The 19,551-nt window shown below is 47.8% G+C and overlaps 1 protein-coding gene across 11 annotated transcripts in view; it reads right to left on the bottom strand.

Annotated features, from left to right (window-relative positions):
• The window catches only part of APBB2 (amyloid beta precursor protein binding family B member 2), a 308,601-nt gene that overhangs the window by 45,319 nt on the left and 243,731 nt on the right, over positions 1-19,551 (bottom strand). For all 11 annotated transcript variants that reach the window (XM_084799082.1, XM_084799070.1, XM_084799080.1 and 8 more), the window contains 2 exons: positions 16,066-16,212; positions 13,561-13,688 (listed from right to left, as the gene is read on the bottom strand). In XM_084799082.1, the coding sequence (XP_084655208.1) occupies positions 13,561-13,688; positions 16,066-16,212 (275 nt within the window). The remainder of the gene's footprint in view (positions 1-13,560; positions 13,689-16,065; positions 16,213-19,551) is intronic.

Below are 19,551 nucleotides of genomic sequence, written 5' to 3'. Positions count from 1 at the left end.
GCTGGAATTCAGACCTTAAAAATCCAGTTTGGTCCTCTTAGGTACCAACAAACAAAACAAAAGGCTACATTGTTGCAGGGACGACATCTGCTGTTACACAATGGGCCTTTAGACAAGTGTTCCGTGCTTTAAAGACTTATTATTCAAAACTGCTCTGAGACTGTTCCCCTCCAAAGGCTGTACAGGGTGTTCTTGGTCACTCTTGACACTGTGCACTCCTTTGCACCCTGGGAGCTACAAAATCAAGGCCCTCCTGGTTCACATCCAGTTCCAAGTGGAACATTTTCCCTCTGCAAGCATGGCCACAAGGGTCTAGGAAAATCCGACTGTCAGTATGTATCCTTCATGGAGCAGCTATTCATCCAGAAAGGACTACAGTTTCCATTTGGACTGTGAGTGTACTAGCTGCTTGTGACTCAGCACATCACACAGTGGTGGGAGCAAAGGCAGCTGGCCACACTGTGTCCACAGGCAGCGAGCTGACATGGTGAATGCTGGAGTTCACGCCCCAGGACCCTGCACACAGGACAGTACTGCCCACACCCTGCCCACGGGATAGCCTGGCCCACACCCTGCACACAGGACGGTCCTGCCCACATCCAGTTAAACTTCTCTGGAGACACTCTCACAGACATGGCTCTGCTTCCATGGTGATTCTAAATCTAGGCAAGGTGACAGTGAAGATTAGCCAAGATCGCAGTAAGTGATTCAAGTGATTCAAGAGTTTAATTTTTTCCCCTCCATGTAAAGTATTTCCATCCAGTGAAGCTCGGCAGCCAAAGAGTGTAACAGCCTAAATGAAGTACGAGGCCACAACGCATGCTCAGCGGTATGCTGGTTACGCTGCGCCGCATTTGTCATCCTAGTCTACAACCGTGGGGGACACGACTCACAGCAGAACACGCCAGCTTTAGTTTCAGTTTTCAAGGTCTCACACTACTAACGTCACTATGTCAGTGACGGAGTGTCTTCTATATCAAGAGTCTAACATTGGGCTAAAAAAATGTCCTAAAATCTAAGGGAAGTGTCACAAGAGACCATAGGCTGTAATTTTAGATCCTGAAGGCAGGTAGTAGATGTTCTGTAAAGTGGATACACTGACAACCCTCTGAGGAAAAAAAATGGCTTCATGTTTCAAAGCTTGTGCCTTTGTGCAGTTTTTTTTATGACTTATTATTATTTTTTAAAATAAAGATGTATTTATTATGTATACAGTGCTCTGCCTGCATGTACACCTGCATGCCAGAAGAGGGCACCAGATCTCATTCTAGATGGTTGGGAGCCACCATGTGGTTAGGGGGAACTGAACTCAGGACCTCTGGAACAGCAGACAGTGCTCTGAACCTCTGAGCCATCTCTCCAGGCCCCTATTATTATTGTTGTTGTTGTTGTTATTCAGGTTTCACCGTGCAGTCCTAGCTGACCTAGAAGCTACTATGTAGCCAGAACAGTCTTGTTCTAGATGTCACCGTGACCTGCTGAGTGGTCTTTTCTGGCCAGTTACACAACTGTTTCTTCTTCTTCTTGGACCTATTTCCTATAAAGATGCATTGTCTATAGTATTTATTACTTACAGTTTATTTTAATTCTTGAGTACTGATATACTAGGCTCTGCATGCTAGTTTAGAAATAGAAAAGTACAGGTGGGTATAGTGGTGGACGCCTTTAGTCGTGGCACTTGGGAGGCCAGCAAGGTCTACAGAATGAGGTTCCAGGGCAGCCAGGGCCACACAGAGAAAACCTGCCTCGAAATAAATAGATAGATAAATAAAATAAAATAAAATGAAAGAAACAGAAAAGCATGAGGTGGAAGGGGGCTCCTGTCCCTCCTGAGGTGAAGCAGCTGTGAGCAAATGTGCACTGCACTGCCCAGGCTCCCGGGCCACACATCAGGCAAGACGCCACATCACGTTATACATCATCTGGAAGAAGACATAGCTTTCTAGCAAGAACTGTTCACCCGTGAAATGAAATAACCCTGCTGGGAGAGGGTGATAAATTAGTTCATAAACATTGTACGTTTTAACTCTATCCGGTCTCCAGCCCATTGCACCACCACCACAGGGCAGAGGAGCACAGCACTGGACATGGACAGGACTTTGGGGAGTTTGGAATTTCCCTCATTCTCCACAACCCATTGCGTGTTGGTTCTAAGGCTTCTGCCCCTACCTAGAAAGGGTGGTTGTGGGAGCTACCAGGGCTGCATTTCACTCCAGTGATGCTCCCAGGAGGCTCAGCACCCCGAGGGAGGGAGTAGAAAGTGGAGGTGCAGAGCGGGTAAGAACTGGGAAAGGGAGCGTGAGGGCCCCACCACCCACAGCCGTGACCCCAGAGTCCAGCTCCCCACCACCCACAGCCGTGACCCAGAGTCCAGCTCCCCACCACTGGCACCTGTAGGAAGGTGCTACATGACAGGAGCAGTAGATGTGGTCATGCTGAGAATTCTTGCAGGGGCGGGGGCGTTACCCAAGTTGGCCCAGAGGCCGATCTTAAGTGTCCTGACTGACAGACACAGGGAGGGGACATACTGGACGGATTCAGGTACTGTGGTGGCAGTTGGAAGGGGTCAGAGACAGGTTCTTCCTGTGAGTCCCCTGAACAAGCTAAACCCTGTGCACCTGTTGCCTCAGCTGGGTGAGGCTGTGACTAACCCTCTGGCCTCTGGACTGTGGGTGAGTGAATTCCCGTTGTTTTCAGGCAGAGGGTCTCTGATGAAGGCAGCTTCAGGGGACATACACACGCTGACTTGCTGTCTATATGCCTTGTGCCGCTCGGCTCTGCCCTGTCCTGGGCAGGGACTCCCAATTCCTCATCCGAGGATGCTTGCATATGGTCTTAAGCATAAGGCAACTTTGTGTTCATGCTGATAACTAATAAATGTGGGTCCAGCGCTGGACCAGCAGTAAGAAGTCAAGGCTTCAGAGCAGGTTTGGTGCAACGCTGAACAATTCATGTAAAATCCTAGGCTTTACTTTCTTCATCTATCCCGGGGTACAACATGTGCTAAGCTCCTGTAAGGTTTCAAAAACAACCAAACAGACAGAATCGAAGTCACCTGTAAGCCTGAGCCCATGAAGTAACCTGCAAAACCACAGACCCGATTATTCCCTCTCCCCTTCACTGGACTTTAAAGGACTGTGTCACGCTGAGTCACACACAGCGCAACATAAGACATGGTTCTGACTGTCAAGGAGTTTACAGTCTAGCCGGGGAAGGCGCCACACCTGCAGTGCTACATGACACAGGAGGCTGAAAGCAATCACATGGTTGCAGCGAAGAAAGACTTCACAGGGCGTGATACTGAATACCCATCGCTTCTAGGCAGAAGTTTTGAGGACAGTTAGCAATATGTTAGTGACCGTGCACGGGATGAGGACAAATGCAGGAAGTGGCTCGTCCATCCAACCTTCAGTGGACACTCAACCGAAAGGATGTTGCGAATCTGATCATCGAGATATTTGGCTTGGTTGTTACTGCAGCACAAGCTAACCTGCACTGACTGATGCTTATAGAAGTTCATAAACAAAAAGGCTATGGAAGAGATGGGAATAGGATAAAGTCACATGAACAGCATTGTCACATAACACTTCTACAGAACTTAAGAGCCAGACCACAAAGCACTTTATGGGACTCACAGACTCATAGAATTACTTGCCTCAGCCACTTAGTGTAACACATCCTCTGAGGCCAGGACTGTGACATTCTCGCTCACGCCTGAACTTTGGTGCCAAGCATAGTGGCCCATCTACTGTGAGGGCTTAATAAACACATTAACGTATTTAAAAAATACTCAGAGATTTAGATGTTCGACAAAGGGAGATAGGGAGGAAAAGGGAATTACACAGGGTAACGCCTCGGGGTAGGAAAGAGGCGTGAAGAACACCAACTCCACATCACGTCATATCACTTCAGTGTGTACAGGAACAGACGGCTAAGTATGATGATATAAGCACAAGGTATACAGCGTCCCCTTCTGGATCATGAAGCATCTTTGGTCCCCAGCTCTGAGATTAGCATACTTCTTTGGTATAGTCTCTGACAGGAGAATGGTCAGCAGTCTTCTGGCTAAAAGCGACCAGTGTATGATGCTGGGAATCGAGCTCAGTGGTAGAACTTGCCCAGCACGCTCGAAGCCCTGGGTTCAATCCCCGGTACCACAAAAGTGAAACCAAAATAAAAACTTGCCTAATAGGGGACAAGATTTTGAAGACACGGCACATACTATCCACCCTCACCTGTCATTTGTGCAGAGCGGGCAGCTTCCCGACCCTATCTGATTTTAAGAAACCTTTTCTTTTACTTTCATCCCCCAGCTTGGCAAATTTAATGAAAAGGGTTAGGCTTTATCTTTCTTATAAATATCTTCTACAGACTCCATTACGTCAATAAAAAAGACAAAGCGACTATTAAGCTGGGGGTAGGTGGAGATAAATCAGACCATTTCCTTTAGGCATGAAAGGGTCGCAAGACAATGGCTCCAGGCCACTGAATTTGTAGGGGAGATATATTAAGAAATTTCCCTCCACGTGCAACATGTAACGTCTTTAGTAATCACCGCTTATCTCTGAAATGGCGCTCCTGGTGGCAGCAGAGACTAGACCGGCAAGCGGGCACCTCTGGAGGTGGGCTGCTTCCTGTCACACTTTAGTGTTCTCTAATTCATGTAGAAAGCCCGCAGTGTCACTTGGATTGGTCAATAAATACTAGCCCGCTGTAGGGAGATATTTTTTAACTTTGCTGTGTGCTTTACCTCTGAGGGACTTTACAGGGGAAGAAAGCAACATCTGGAGACACTCCTGTTTCAGAACGCTTCCCACTGCCCGGCCTGGAATAAAGGGGGAGGTCAGGGCAGCCTGTGCGTTAAACACCCATTGGAGGATGGGCATTATAATGGTGCTCTGCTTATTTATTGAAATTTATATTCTACTTGCTTTCCAGAATGAATCAGTGGCTTACAATAAAAGACACATAAAAAGAAAAGTAAACTTAAAATCAAGCTGAAGGCAGAGGAAGTAATTCTAAAAACCAACAAGGATGGGTGAATACTAGAAACCCATCCAACTATTTTGGACTTGTAGAGACAGCCACATCACATGGTTCCATGCACAAAAGTTACTATGGATGAGAAGTCACCTTTACGTGAAATGTCCTTGTAGAGAGGGAAGCACAGAAAACTACATAATTGTTTACTAATAATCAAATTCCTTGTGTGCAAGTTCTTTAAGAGACAGTGTCTTCTAGAACATTCCAAAGAAATGTGCCTGCAAGTCTTCAGATCCAGGGCCATTTTGCAATGTGAAAGGACATCTTCAGTGATGACTCTATGCAACAAGTAGGGACTTTCTTCATCTAAGTCCTGTTCCTAAGGAGCAATGCTTTGCACGGAAGGCATGGGGCAAGGTGGCAGCCAGTCAGTCTCAACAAGATTTCCTTGTGACAGCACAGGACTGTTTGCAGAAGCAGAGTTTTTGGCATTTTTCTAGCCCTAAGAGAAATTTGGATCTGATTAGGTTTCACTGTTATGAAGCCAAAGGTGTTTTGTGTTGACAGATATCATGCATAGGACATCTCAGAGGTTTCAAACAACCGAGGCAGATGTTGGGGCCCTTTCCAAGGACGAGGCAGGCGGTGGCTTCTAAAGTCTTTTGATCGTGAAGCTGCTTTTTCCTTGAGCACCAAGACTGAGATGTACAATGGTCCAGCTTCGAGAAGTTGACTAAAATCTGTGTTTTTCGAGCTATGACTCCTTAGTGGCCACAAGTAACATGGATGAGTTAAACAGACTAGCAAGAAAAAGCAAACAACGAAACAGGGCGGGCAGACGGGCGGGCACTGCTGCATTCAGGTTTTGTTGGTCACAGGTGAGGTGTGTTAATATAGTAGCACTGTGAGCAATCCCCCTGCACTTCTGCTACCAGAGGAATGACCCCTGATGCAGGGCTGGGGAGACCAGGACACTGAGAAAGTGACCCTAACAGTGCAAGCAAAGAACCACAGTTGGTTTGCAAATGGGGACTCCCGGGGACCCCAGTTCTTTCTCTTGACCTGCTCCAGCTCCCAGGACTCCCTAATTCCCCACAGTGGTCCCCTCTGAGGTGGCTCCCAAGCCTCCTTGCGTTCAATAGGAAGCAAAAAAAAAAAAATCCCATTGACAACTAACTGGTTTATGAGAAGCGGCAGCTGACTTTGCTTAGGGCATGCACAGCCCTTCAAGTACCCAGTTCCTAGCTGAACATCTGGGACACGGGCTGTAACAGAGAGAAGCTCTGCTCACAACAGCTCCAGCCTTCACTGCTCTTACACGCTCACCCTTGCTCATGTGACTTGTGTAGCCACTGCTCCAGTCGAGACTACTTCTTGGAATGCTCCAAGATGGTGCCTTGAAGACGGGTTCAGGAAATGAACCGACGAGCCAAGAACATCGTCTCCCCACGGCCAACTCATCACTTGGCTCAGGACTCAGGATTTGGAAGATGGACATTTTTCAGGGATCCCCAGACTTGTTTGCATCCTCTAGAAACAGCACTGCAAGGCCCTGGCCGGTGTTGAAACCCCACACAGGGCACTGGGCAAAGAGCAGAGCCAGAACCGCCAAGATGGATGAGGCACTTTCCACAAGGATTTGGCTCCTATCGTCACTGTTAACGACAGTGCCACTGTGACTGATGTGACTGAAAATGCCCACCTGAATCCCTGGGAGGTTTTCTAGGCCATCACTTAAAATGTCTTTCCTTAAAGGTTATTCTGTGTTCAAAGTTCAGCCGAGCACCTCAGCGTGATTAAAAGGAGGCCAGGAAGGCCCTTACGAAGAGATACACAACCCCTGCACTGTAAGTCAGCGGGGCAGTGAGGTAACTCCGAATGCACCTGCTTATCCTGAGGCTGTGTTAAAAAGAAATTCACTCTAGAGGGCACGATAATCCTGTGTGTGTGTCGGGGAGTGGCGGGGGGGGGGGGGGGGGGAGTTGGGGTGGGACAGACTCATTATTCTCTTTCCAAAGACTTCTCTCCCTGAGGCATGGTCATAGACACCCCCAGATTAAACTTTTACCAGCAGAGCTTGGGGTTCCATCAATGTCTCATCACTGCCTGGCTCACTGCTTCCTCAGCTGGATGATGGCATTGGGTAACTATGCCCTGTAGGAGACCCAGCAAATTACATCTGGGAAAAGCAATGGTGGACAAGAGAAAATATAGGCAATTTTCAGATTAGCTATTAAAAAAATAATAAAAATAAAAAGCTAACGGTGGGGTAGGGCGGGGATAGGACGGATGGCCCAGTGGTTACGAGTGCACACTGCTTTGCGTAGGCTCTGAGTTAGTTAGGTTCCCAGCACCTGTATCAAGTGGCTCACAACTGCCTGTAGCTCCAGCTCCAGGGCAGCCTCTGGCCTCCACAGGCTCTGCACACATTGTGCACACAAACACCCCCATACGTGTAATTTAAAAATCTTTAAAAATCCGTCAAGCAAACAAACAGAGCAACTGGCTCATTGCTTCTAACTCCTTGTCATCTCAGGCAGAAATACCCTCTTTCCTTGGCAATCCCTACCTATCTATAAAGGCGCTCTCCTCCGCCCACGTGTTGCTGTGGCTGCCATGCTATACTATGAAAGTAGGGCTGAAAGCAATCGAAACTAGTGACTATGGGCTAAAGCAAACCCTTCCCCACCCTGTAAAGGTGACTATCTCACGCCATTTTGTTCTGGGATTGACCGCTGACTGACAGCCCACCCCCAGTTTGGTATGGCCAAACAAAAGAACAGCCAAGGTCACCCATGTAAAACAACTCTCTTAAACGCTCTGTGCGTAATTTGAATATGGAATGTCTTCCTAAGGGTCAGATGCTAAGGGCTCAGATTCCACCCGGGGGCTAGTAGGAGGTGGTGGTACCTTTAAGAGAGGGCCTAGTGGGAGGAAGTACAGTCATGGCGTCATGTGCTTAAGGGGGTCTGAAGACCATGGTTCCTCATCGCCCCTCTTTGCTTCCTGACCACATGTTCCTACCACGAATGCGTAACTACGGAGTAAAAGCAACAGAACCAGATAGTCACAGGCTAAAGTAAACCTTTCTTCTTTTTAAATGGTGATTACTTCAGGCATTTTGTCACAGTGACAGGAAGCTGACTGGCACCTTCCTCACAACATAACAGACTGGACAAGCAGCTGCCTCCTTTAGTCTGTGCCAGTTCATTTCTAAGCGTTAGCAAAGGCCGGGCAGCCCCATTTAAAAAGCAGAAGCCATGCCGGCTGTTTGAAAAGTGAGGCAGAGGACCCGTGGCTGGCAACTCAAAGGCCATGGAGAGAACATGAGGAAATTCTCCCGAGAGCAGTCACAGTGACAGAAAGCTGACCGACACCCCTTCTCCCAGTAGAGCAGATGTGGGGCTGATGTGGTATAGCTGGACAGGAGTGGAGTCTGGGCCGAAGAGTGAGCTTAAGGCCAGTGACTGAGCAAGTAGCTGATACCAGTTCCAAAGGGAAGAGTGGAGAGAGGGCTGGGGTACAGCTCATGTGCTTGCTTAGCATGGTGTGTGTGTGTGTGTGTGTGTGTGTGTGTGTGTGTGTGTGTGTATGTGTGTATGTGCCTGTGTGTTTATGTGTGTCTGTGTGTATGTGCCTGTGTGTTTATGTGTGTATGTGTGTATGTGCCTGTGTATATATGTGTGTGTGTGTGTATATGTGTGTATGTGCCTGTGTGTTTATGTGTGTATGTGTGTATGTGCCTGTGTATGTGTGTATGTGTGTGTGTGCCTAGGTTCCAATACTTAGTGCTGCAAAAGAATGGGGGGGGGGTGGAGGTTAGTTGGAGTTGTTTGGTTTGTTTTCTTCCTAAGTGAATAATCGCAGTATTGTCACGATCCAACCAAAAGTCAGCAGTGTTTTCAAAAGGCACCAAAACAGAACAGCAAAACCGGAAACAGGAACACTCATAAAAAGCAACTTGAGCCAAAGTCATTTGTAAAATCTACTGGGGAGACTATTTAAGAACACCCAGCACAACTCTTTACTCTATATTTGCTGGATCAAAAAGTTCCTGTAGATCAAAGCCAGATAAAACAACTAAGCCAAAGACAAATCATCCAACAGTTTCAGGATGATCTGGGACACACAAAGATATTATGATTAGCATCACAGTCAGGGAAGAGGTACACAAAGCACTTCCCAGGAAGAGACGGTCTGCTGTATGATTCACACACACATCGTTTCACAGGCTACATGGGCAATCTGGGTAAGAAGGGACCAGCAAACTCGAGCACGCAATGTTGATGGCGCTACTAATTGCGGGGAGATTTTTTATCTCCATTAGAGCACACCCAGTGGGGTCGCCACTTACAATCATTATTTATTGGATGCAATCAAATTTTTCTTAATAAACAAACCCCAGCAATTTAGTGTTGCCACTAATGTAAACGAATGAGTTTACAACCCTGAGCAGCCTTTTCCAAAGAGTGTTTCATCTGAATATATTCCCATGAAAGAAACCGATACATCACCCCCCACCCCGCACCCCCAGCCCATGCAGAGACTTGGTGTTCACCTTACAGACCTGCTAGGAGGAGACGGGACCTTTAAGAGGTAGGGTCTGGATGGAAGCACTCTGGCCATATAAGCACATGGGGACATGGTGGGACCCTGGCCCCATTTCTTTCTCCCATCAGCAACTGTGCTAAATGACCGTGTAGACCGCAGCACAACGCCTCAGAGAAGGCGAGTCCAGAGTGCAAATAGGGCCTGTCCCTTCATCTAACAGTCTCCCACTTGTCTCTACACCATGGGCTCTCAACTTTCCTAATGCTGCAGCCTTTGAATACAGCTCCTCAGGTCCTGGTGACCCCCAACCATATAATCATTCCATTGCTGCTTCAGGATGGTAATTTTGCTACTGTTACGAATCAGAATGCAAATGTGTGAGACAGATGTTTGCCAAGGGGTTGCCACCCACAGGTTGAGAACCGATGCTCTAGCCCCTGCTCCTATAGATACCTTACGTGATAACCCGGAAACCCTGACAATTGCATCTCCCACCTTTCCTCGCAGGGAAACAAGAGGGCTTAGCAGGCTCGATGGCCTTTGGCCAACGGAGACAGGATCTTGGTGCCCCATCCTAGAAGATGAGTTACATATCTTTCACTGGAAGAGGACGGGAGTCTCTGCTAATGTTCCCTTAGGTTGAGAGATTGGGTTCGTTTATGTACGACACTTCTACTGGAGAATAAAGAGAAAGGTGCTTCCCTGATGTAAAAACGCTGAGTATAAAGTCTACACAGGTCTCTGGAACAGGGACGTGACAGCCCTCCCACCTACTGTTGCCACGATGGCCTGGCGGGCCCACAGAGACCAAATGAGCAGTGGTTCTCTGGTCGTCTGCCTCAGTGGCATCCACACACCTGAGGACGCCCTCCTTTACACAGTGGCAAGGGCTCAACACAATCAGCCTGGCTGCTGTGACCTCTACAACTCAAAAGTTCCTTTTCAGCCTTCGACTCTGGGGGTCTCCATATTGTCTCACTGTGATTAAAGGAGCCTGGCGTGGTGTAGCCAAGAAGGAAGAGGCAGCCTTGTTTTGCCGGGCAGTAAAGTAAATGGGTTAAAAAACAAACAAACAAACAAACAAAAAAACCCAACAACCTAACAAAGAAGGCATCCCTGCTTAAGCCAGGGCAAGGCTGCAGCCAGAACTGAAACCCTATAAGCAAACCCCAAAGAGCCAACACCAGAGGCAACCCCAGCTCACTCAGCCCAGGAAGGCAGTGGGCGGGGTTTCAACATGCACCGCCCCCAGACGGCCTCTTCATCCAAAGGAAAACAACTACTATGCAAGGAGTTCCAAGGAAAAATGAAGTCACTTGAATGCCTTAAGAAAAAACACTAAACCCAAAACACTTGCAGAAACTCTAGAGGTTTCGTGGCTCAGTGGGGTGCAGCGTGCTGCTGGGGAAGGTTTGTGTCCTTTCAGTCTTGCACATGCATGTCTTGTTCGTTTTAACCACATCAAGAACTCCTCCCCCACCCACCAAGAGATGCCATTTTCTCAGCAAGGAAAGGTACAAAAAAGAAATGCGAAATAGCCTTGCTTTTTTTTTTTTCCCAGCAAAATGAAACGCTGCTATGTTTTATTCATGCAAAGTGAAAACTCCTTTCCTTTGCAGCATTACAAATTGAATTTGCTCTTGTAAATTGCTGTTAAGGAAAAAAAGAATCAAAAGCAAAGGAAAGTTAAAAAGAATACACACACACACACACACATACATACACACACACCCAAAATACAAAGGCTCCTTCTTGCAGGGCACAAAAGCTCAGGGGACGAATGGGAAGAAACAGAACATTTAAGAGGCAAACTTGCTTCTTGATTCACTACTCCAAAAGGTATCAGGCTCAAAGACACCTCCACCCCTAACCACAGAGTCATATGGAAGCCCTAACCATCTAGGGCTTACACTGTACTCTTTGGGGGTGGGGGTAGGGGTGGGGGTGGGGCTGGGAGGGAGCTGCTCCTGCTCAATAGGTCAACTGAACTCATCAGGGCTTGCAAGTGCTTCTTATCCACCATCTCCTGTGATGATCCTTGAAGCCACCGGAAGTGTGACTTGCCCCTCCCCACCCACAGCACTTTGAAATGGAAGCCATGTAATTAGCTGCATCTGCTAAGTACATGTTGCATTAAAAAAAAAATCAAAAGTAAATATTCATTAGCCACTTACATGTTTTCATCACTGTGCTAATTACTATACACACTGGCTGGCGCACATACACATGCTCTGTTGTCCCCGGCAGGATCTTCGTTTCTCAGATGAGAGAAAACCAGGCACAAAGAACTTGAACAACTTTGCCATCTAGAACCCAAATCATGTTCTCTCGTGCACATGTAGTGGTCGGATTTATTTTTAAAGAAACAGCGTAGACTGAAAACTTGCATCAGTACAATCTAACCTCAAAAATACACAACAGGACTAAGGATGTGCCACGGTGGTGGAGCCCTTGCTTGGCATGCTCAGGGCCGTCGGTCAAGCTCCACTGCAAACAAAACCAAAACAAATGACAGACCCGTACTCATCTCTAGTCATGCAGATATATAATGGCATCTACTTTGGCTCCTGCTATTCAGATAGCCACAGGGGACAGAAATCAGGAAAGTAAGAGCTCTCTACCGAGGTGCCACGCCCTCGTAGATGAGTAACGGCCATCTCAGAGTTTGTTTGTAAGAGTTATTCACCGGAGTGAAGGCAAGAACTCTGGTACGACAGCACTGGGACTCCTCACTGCGGTATAGATAGCTCAAAGACGTGCCCTGCTCCCAGGAAGGTTCAACCCAATCAATACTCAGAGAATTCTTTTTTTTTTTTCTTTCATTTTTGTTAGTTTGTTTGGTTTTTCTTTCTTTTTTTTTCCCTTTTCTTTTTCTTTTCTAGTTTTTCGAGACAAAGTTTCTCTGTGTAGCCTTGGCTGTCCTGGACTTGCTTTGTAGACCAGGCTGGCCTCGAACTCATGGCAATCTGCCTGCCTCTGCCTCCTGAGTTCTGGGATTAAAGGGGTGCGCCACTTTGCCCAGCGAGAATTCTTTCTCACATCTGCTTCCAGCATAAATGCTTGTTCCCTGACTGTCAAATATTTAGCCACAATCTTTTCTTTCTGGTCTAGGATGTGGAACTGGTCACGGACTAACAGATGCATTGGTGCTTCGTGTACAGGAGGGCTGTGTGAGACAAGGCAAACCCTCCCCTTACAAAGGACAGGAGAGACATCTCTTTGACACCTGTGAGTTTTATCTACTTGTGTAGCAATTTTGTCCCTTTTCAATGTCCAACTGTTTGACCCAAAATGCTAGAAGATGCCCCTGTACCTTGGGAATTGCCAGAAATAGACTACAATGGAAAACATCAGTTGCATGTCACTCTGTCTGTGGGCTGCTTTGCAATGGGGTCCGAGTACAAAGTTGGCTAAAGTTAGCTGTGACATGGCTTGAAAATCAGAACATCAGTTTCCTGTCACCTTGGAGCACAGAAGATTCACAGTACTTGAGGAAACTCATTTTCAGTAGAATTCCATAAAAACACACACATGGCATGCAATTGTTATAACCAAACATTTCAAGTGTTTAAAAACAAAAAAGGCTTTAGCCAAATGCAGGCCCCCTATCCTTATGACTTAAGAACTGAAGGCTTAGGCTTGTGCGTGACCTCATCCTTTCAAACCAGCCCCCCGTGAAGAGACGCTGAATGTGAAGCAGCCAGAACGCAACCAAGCACAATGACACTGGTTAGAGAAAAGAGCGGGGAGAAGCGAGAAGTAAAGGGGCTCAGGTTGTCCGATGAGTGGGAAACGTGATAAAATGGGGGAGAAGCATGGAGACGCCAAGGCAGGACTCAGAGCGGAGGAAAGGACGAAAGGACAGAAGCCAGGGAGGAAAAGGCTGGGACAGCTTGGGAGGTGTGGGGGCGGGGAGGAATGGAGGCCCACTCTGCTCTGTCACATCTATTACCAGCTTCTGTCGAGTTTTATAGAGAGAGGTGCTATGACATCACACTTCGGCGCTGGGCGGGCCCAGGTACTCACCGGCCATTGTCTCGGCCCACACCCCACACGCGGATGCTCACGATGGGCTGCGAGTGTAGCACGGAGCGGTCCATGGGGTCCACCAGGCTGAGCATGTCGTTTTCCAGGATCAGATACATGTCTTTGCCCTGGGAGTCAATGAGAAAACACGGAGGCCTTGCATCTGACGCGTCCCAGCCTGCTTTCTAGCCAGCTCCTATCTTTAACTAGTTACACTTCTGGATCTAGACAAATCACTAACAGGAATATGCCAGAGAATCTTCTTTTACGAGCCCCCCCATCCCCCCAGTCTCTGGCAATTTCCCCCCTCACCACTCTTCATGCTAAGGACCCATTCCCCTTCCTTGACCCACAGCGATGTCTAGCTCCTCCCCTTTCCCACCCTACGTCCATGGGATGTGGCCAGCAAAGGATGAGCATGGCTTTGCAGTGCTTCTCACTACTTCCCCTTGCTTGTTTACTGAATGTTGGGTGTTACAACGAATGTCTGAGGTGCTTAGAACCCTCAACTCCCCTGCGGGAGCTTGGCTTATATTCTCCAACTAGCAGCTGGGCACACTGAGGCTGAGGGCTAAGTACTTGCCCAAGAGCTGATGCAGAGGCTGCAACAGGCACTGCCCTAATCCCGAGAGGGAGACTCGGCTGCGGCTTGGATTTGTAGGGTGTGTGCTCTCTAAGGGCAGGCACGCTAGCTTATGTAGCGTTATTCTTCCCTGTGCAATCCTCCTGCACACTGTAAAAGAGCTATTAATCGTCTGCTGGGCGGCTGAAAGATGCTCTCTCCAGAAGGTAGCTCCCATGCGGCCACACTGAAGCCAGGGAAGCCAGCCTGAGTTGAGCATGAGGCCTCATGTTGGGGGGTGGGGAGGGGCTCCAGTCCCAAAGGGACAGATGGGCTGCTTTTGGTATAGTTCCTGAGCACGATGTCAAAGGTTCCTAGACTGACCGAGCTGCCACGCTTGGAGTGCAGGGGCAGGCAGACAGTGCTTCTGTGGGATAGTGTTTAAGCTGTGGCCAGTGTCTGCAGCTGGGATGCAGAATGCCCCAGAGCCTTCCCTCAAGAGCAGATAAAGTTTGTACTTGAAATCACTAACAAAATGGCAACTTGCACGGACTCGTGTGGCCAAAGCATTCCCCACAGAGCCCGAACGATGGATTGGCTATCTGCAAATGATGTTAGTGTACATCGCAGAAAACTTTCTTGTAAACCCTAGCCAAGGATAGGAAAGCCAGTATTTTGACTGGAGGAGAGCAAAGGCTATTACATTTCTTGTCCAGAGATGTGTTGTGACATCACACTTCAGTGTCAGAGTCTGTCCTGCCTGACTGGACAGCCCCTGGGACAGCCCCTGGGAGACAGTGAAGTCTCTTCTCCCATGCATGAGATCAGACAGTCTGGTTAGCAACGTAGCCCAGCCCATGGCAAGGCTCTTCCTCGGGACAGACGACCTCGGGGACATGTGGGAACTTGCTTCTCATCATGATGTACTGCTGGGCAAGACTGACAGCACAGCTGTAAGCAGTCCAGTCCGAAAGCAAAGTTTCCTACCTATGTTCTGTTGGGGAGACACGTGCCGAACACTAGTTAAGACGCTCCCGCTATGTTCTGCAAGCCATAGAGCATGAATATGGCTTTCCCTGTTTGAATGATTATTTCTTCTCCTTCTTATCCTCCTTCTCCTTCTTCCCCTTCTCCTTTCTTCTTTCCTCCTTCTTCCTTCTCCTTCTCCTTCCTCTTCTTCTTTTGGTTTTTTGAGTCAGGGTTTCCTTGTATAGCCGTGGCTGTCTTAGACTCCCTTTGTAGACAAGACTGGCCTTGAACTCACAGCAGGCCACCTGCCTCTGCCTCCCTGAGTGCTGGGATTAAAAGCATGCGCCACCACCACCCAGCCTGTTTGTTTGATGTATTCCTAATGCAAATGCGGGGGTATTTCTTCATTACTCTCTATTCGGATATTATCTCTTATCTTTTTGGTTGTGAGCCCTTATATGTTATCTCAACTAATAGTTCAAAGTAGACTTGCTTTATTAAAAGTGAGACAACACGGAGGCACTAATTCCACAGCTCGTGAGCAGTGACTGTCAGGTTCTAAACCAAGAACGCTAAGGGAAGTAGGTCACCTTTCAGAGCAGGAGCGCAGGTGTGGGAATCATATGTCACTCTGAGAGTCCTGGTTTGTCTTGCCCCAAAAGTGTTACAAGGTGGACATTTCATTGTGCACACATAAGTGCGAAGGCTTCTGAGCTACGAAAGGTCAATGATGGATCTCTGAGGATTAGAAGGTCAGGGAACTCATTCGGCCACTGAGAAATGCTCTTTCCTAGGGGCACCGTCCTGAGTGGCATGTGGTTGGGGCAAACTGTTAGCTACCCTGGCAATATCTGCCCACTGCCCTTGGCAAACACATGGAGCCCCTCGCTACAAGGCCTCACGGAGCCTCGGGTTTCAGGAGACATGGCACGACGTAGAAAAGTAGCTACTGACCGTTTCCATGGGTGACCTACCTCTCCCCAGATGCCGACTGTGTCTCGGATGTCATTTTTACAGTAGGAAAGCTGCCGGATGCAGTTGTTGACAGCGACACTGCTCTTCCCGGGGGCGAGGTCTTCCTCTGCCATCTCTACCCAGCCCAGAGAGCGCACAGCAAAACACTGGAAGACAAAGTCAGAAGAGGTGACTCAGCAGTTGGGGCCACCTGTATCTTGTTACTGCAGGGTCTGCTCAGTGCGCCCTCGTTCGTCTCGCTGTGGCTGACCTCCCGACTCAGGTAGCAAGTCCGCGGCTGTTGGAAGATGAGACTGTCACGGTTTGTACATCCAATCCCAAAATGCTTACGGTTCGTGTGGCGTGGTGCAGTATTTTCTAAGCACAAATCCCATGTACTCTCTAACATTTAGAGGTATTTCATTTATTGTTCCCTGTCCTTCTTTGGAAAGTTCTAGTATTCACTGTTTCCCTTTAATGTAAATAAGATTACCATGTACTTATTTTCTGCTACCAGAGGAGAACCGCAAACACTAACCCAGCTACTACACACATAGAACAGTGCCTTGCTTAGCCGTTATCACAGGAGGTTCTCCCTGCAGTAGGTGGGGACGAATACAGAGACCCCGAGCCAGACAGTATGCAGGGAGTGAGAGACCGTGTAACACTCAGTCCCAAATGGGGTGCCTCTGTCAAAGCCCTTCTCTCAGGGAACTCTGCGGGAGAGGAGGCATGGAAGACACAAAGGAAACAAGGCTTCTAGACACAACGGGGCTGACTCCCATCTGAACTCATGGAGACTGTGGTAACACACACAAGGCTTGCACTGGTCTCAGCCAGATGGGTCCCAGTTTACACTTAAGGGCAGGCCCCATGCCCTGCAGCAGATGCCAACAGATCTGTTTTGGAGGGTTTTTTTCTTTGTCTCATAATGCCTTAGACATACCCCCTCTTATAGGTATTGTATTTATACATTATGGTTTTGGATTTTGTGTCTTCCTGGGATTTGTGTGTGTGTATGTGTGTGTGCATGTGTGTGTGTATACGTGTGCATCTGTGTGTGCATGTGTCTATATGTGTTTCCTGTGCTTTTTCTTCAGCTCGTATTTAAAATTTAAATTTCTGTTCATTTATTTTATCTTATTCAGGTTTATGTGCTTTTATTTTATTCTGTCTTTTTATTATTATTATATTCATTTTTAAGAGATGCCTGTTTGTGTTCTAATGAGAGAGAGGAAGATAGGGTGGGGATGTGGGTACATGGGGAAGATCTGGGAGGAGTTAAGAGGAGGAAAAAAACTGTAATCAGAAGATACTGTATGAAAAAAACTATCAATCATCTATCTATATATTTATGTATCTATCTATGTATCTCTTTCTATCTATCATGTATCTATCTACATATCTATCATTGATGTGTGTATGTATATATGTGTGTATCTACTTATGTATATATGTATCTATGCATGTATGTATATATGTGTGTATCTACTTATGTATATATGTATCTATGTATGTATGTATCTATGTGTGTATCTACTTACGTATATATGTATGTATGTGTGTATGTATGTATCTATCATCTACACACAAACCAAAAAAAATCAGTTACATTCTTACTCCCAAGACATGAAACACAACACACAGCATGAGCAATGCTCTTGATCCCGCATTTGCTGTCCCAGATGATCCAAATTATGTTCTCTCACCCCTCCCTGCACCCCAAGGTCACCCTGTCTCCAGCGCCAGGCTGGACAGACAAACAGCTACCTTCTGCCTTGAAAGCCAAGAGACAATTTCTCAAGAAGTTGTCAACTTGAAAATGAAACAAAGACGTGACAGTCTATCCCAGTGTGACCAACATGAAGTCTGGTCTAACCTCCTCCAGTCCAGCACCGTGACCAGAGTGTGCAATCCCCTGCCCGGGTTGCTAATCACACTTCCTCAAGGGGAAAATTCAACAAAATGTTAAACACAGAAGCGATCCATTACGCACACCGCTCGCAGACACTCTCAGCCTAGAGGGGAAGGAGGGCTGGGTAATGCCTGCTTGCTGCTGTGCAGTTAGCGCATGCGTGAGCTGCGTCTACAAGAAATAAATCCCTAAGAGAAGGCCGTCCCAGGGACTGTAAGAGCTCCCTGGCTGTCTGCCTTCCGGGAGGCAGCTGTGGTGAGCCCCTCACAGGCGTTTGTTCCGCATGTGTGAGTGAGCTGCAGGGAGGGGAAGACACTTGTCTGCTGGCTGCCCTGCCCCTCCTGCAGCTCTGCTTTGTCAGCCCCCAAACCAAACCCTCTTTTTCCAGGTGACTAGTCAAAAACACCCAGGCACACATCACCAAACACCCTGCTTTATTAAAACCTATTTCCTGGGTCTGAGCTCATAGGCAGCCCAATCCCACTACTTCTCCAGGGAGCCAGGGATACTCAAACATGTGTCTCCCGCTGGTTCCCAACACGTGCTCTTGTTAGTAAAATCAGGTCACAGCCCAGCCTATGGCCTTGACCTTTAGACCTTGTCAATTTCCTCCTGCCTCTGAAGAACTGACTTGTCGTCTGTATGATATTTTCCTTGCATTGCACACACTTTGTTTATTATGCATTCTTACGTGTGTGTGTGTGTGTGTGTGTGTGTGTGTGTGTTCTTTGGATTTTGGGTACTACTCTTAGGTGTATGCAGGTGCATGTATGTAGACACCAGAAGTAAATGTTGGGTGCCTTCCTCACTCTTTCCCACCTTATTTCCTGAGACAGGATATCCTGTTGAACCTAGAGCTCACCAAATCAGGATGGCTAGCCACCGACTAGGTCCCCAGCCCCTGTCCATGCCCAAGACCATTCATTCCCCTTTCAGCATATCACAGGGCCCCTGGCCAGGCCTCAGCATCCACACAGAGGCTGAATTCACTAGGGCTCTGACCAAGATAAATACGCATTCGTTGTCCAACCCACCACTTTTGAGGCCATAAGGGGTGGCTCTAAATTAACAATACAGAAAGTAAAAGAATACTGTCTACCCTTTGTCCCTTGAGTGCAAGAACAGAGGATCCACCTGTCTCTGCTTCCTCAGTGCTGGGAATGGACAGACACATGCACTGTCACTGTGCCCTGTGCTGCCACATGTCTAGCTTTCCACCTGGCTGCTGCAGTTTGAACTGAGCTCCTCATGCAAGCACTTTACTGACTGAGCTGTCTCTCGGCCCATGTTAGTTACCTCTGAATCCCATCTTCAGGATCCAACACACACACACACACACACACACACACACACACACACACACACACACACGACCTCTTCCGAAGCTCTGTGTGGTGGTAAAGAACACACACACACACACACACACACACACACACACACACACACACACACATACACGACCTCTTCCGAAGCTCTGTGTGGTGGTAAAGAACACAGCTCTAAGCTGTGCTTTATTATGCCGCCCTTCGAGGTCTCAGTTTCTCTAGTCCAATCAGCAGGTGCTCAGCCACTGCAGCTCTAGGCTTGCTGC

The sequence above is a fragment of the Acomys minous genome, assembly GCF_964271855.1.
Source record: "Acomys minous genome assembly, chromosome: 10".
NCBI lineage: Eukaryota > Metazoa > Chordata > Mammalia > Rodentia > Muridae > Acomys > Acomys minous.
Note: the sequence above shows the minus strand (reverse complement) of the source record. Positions and strands in the feature narration are given on the sequence as shown.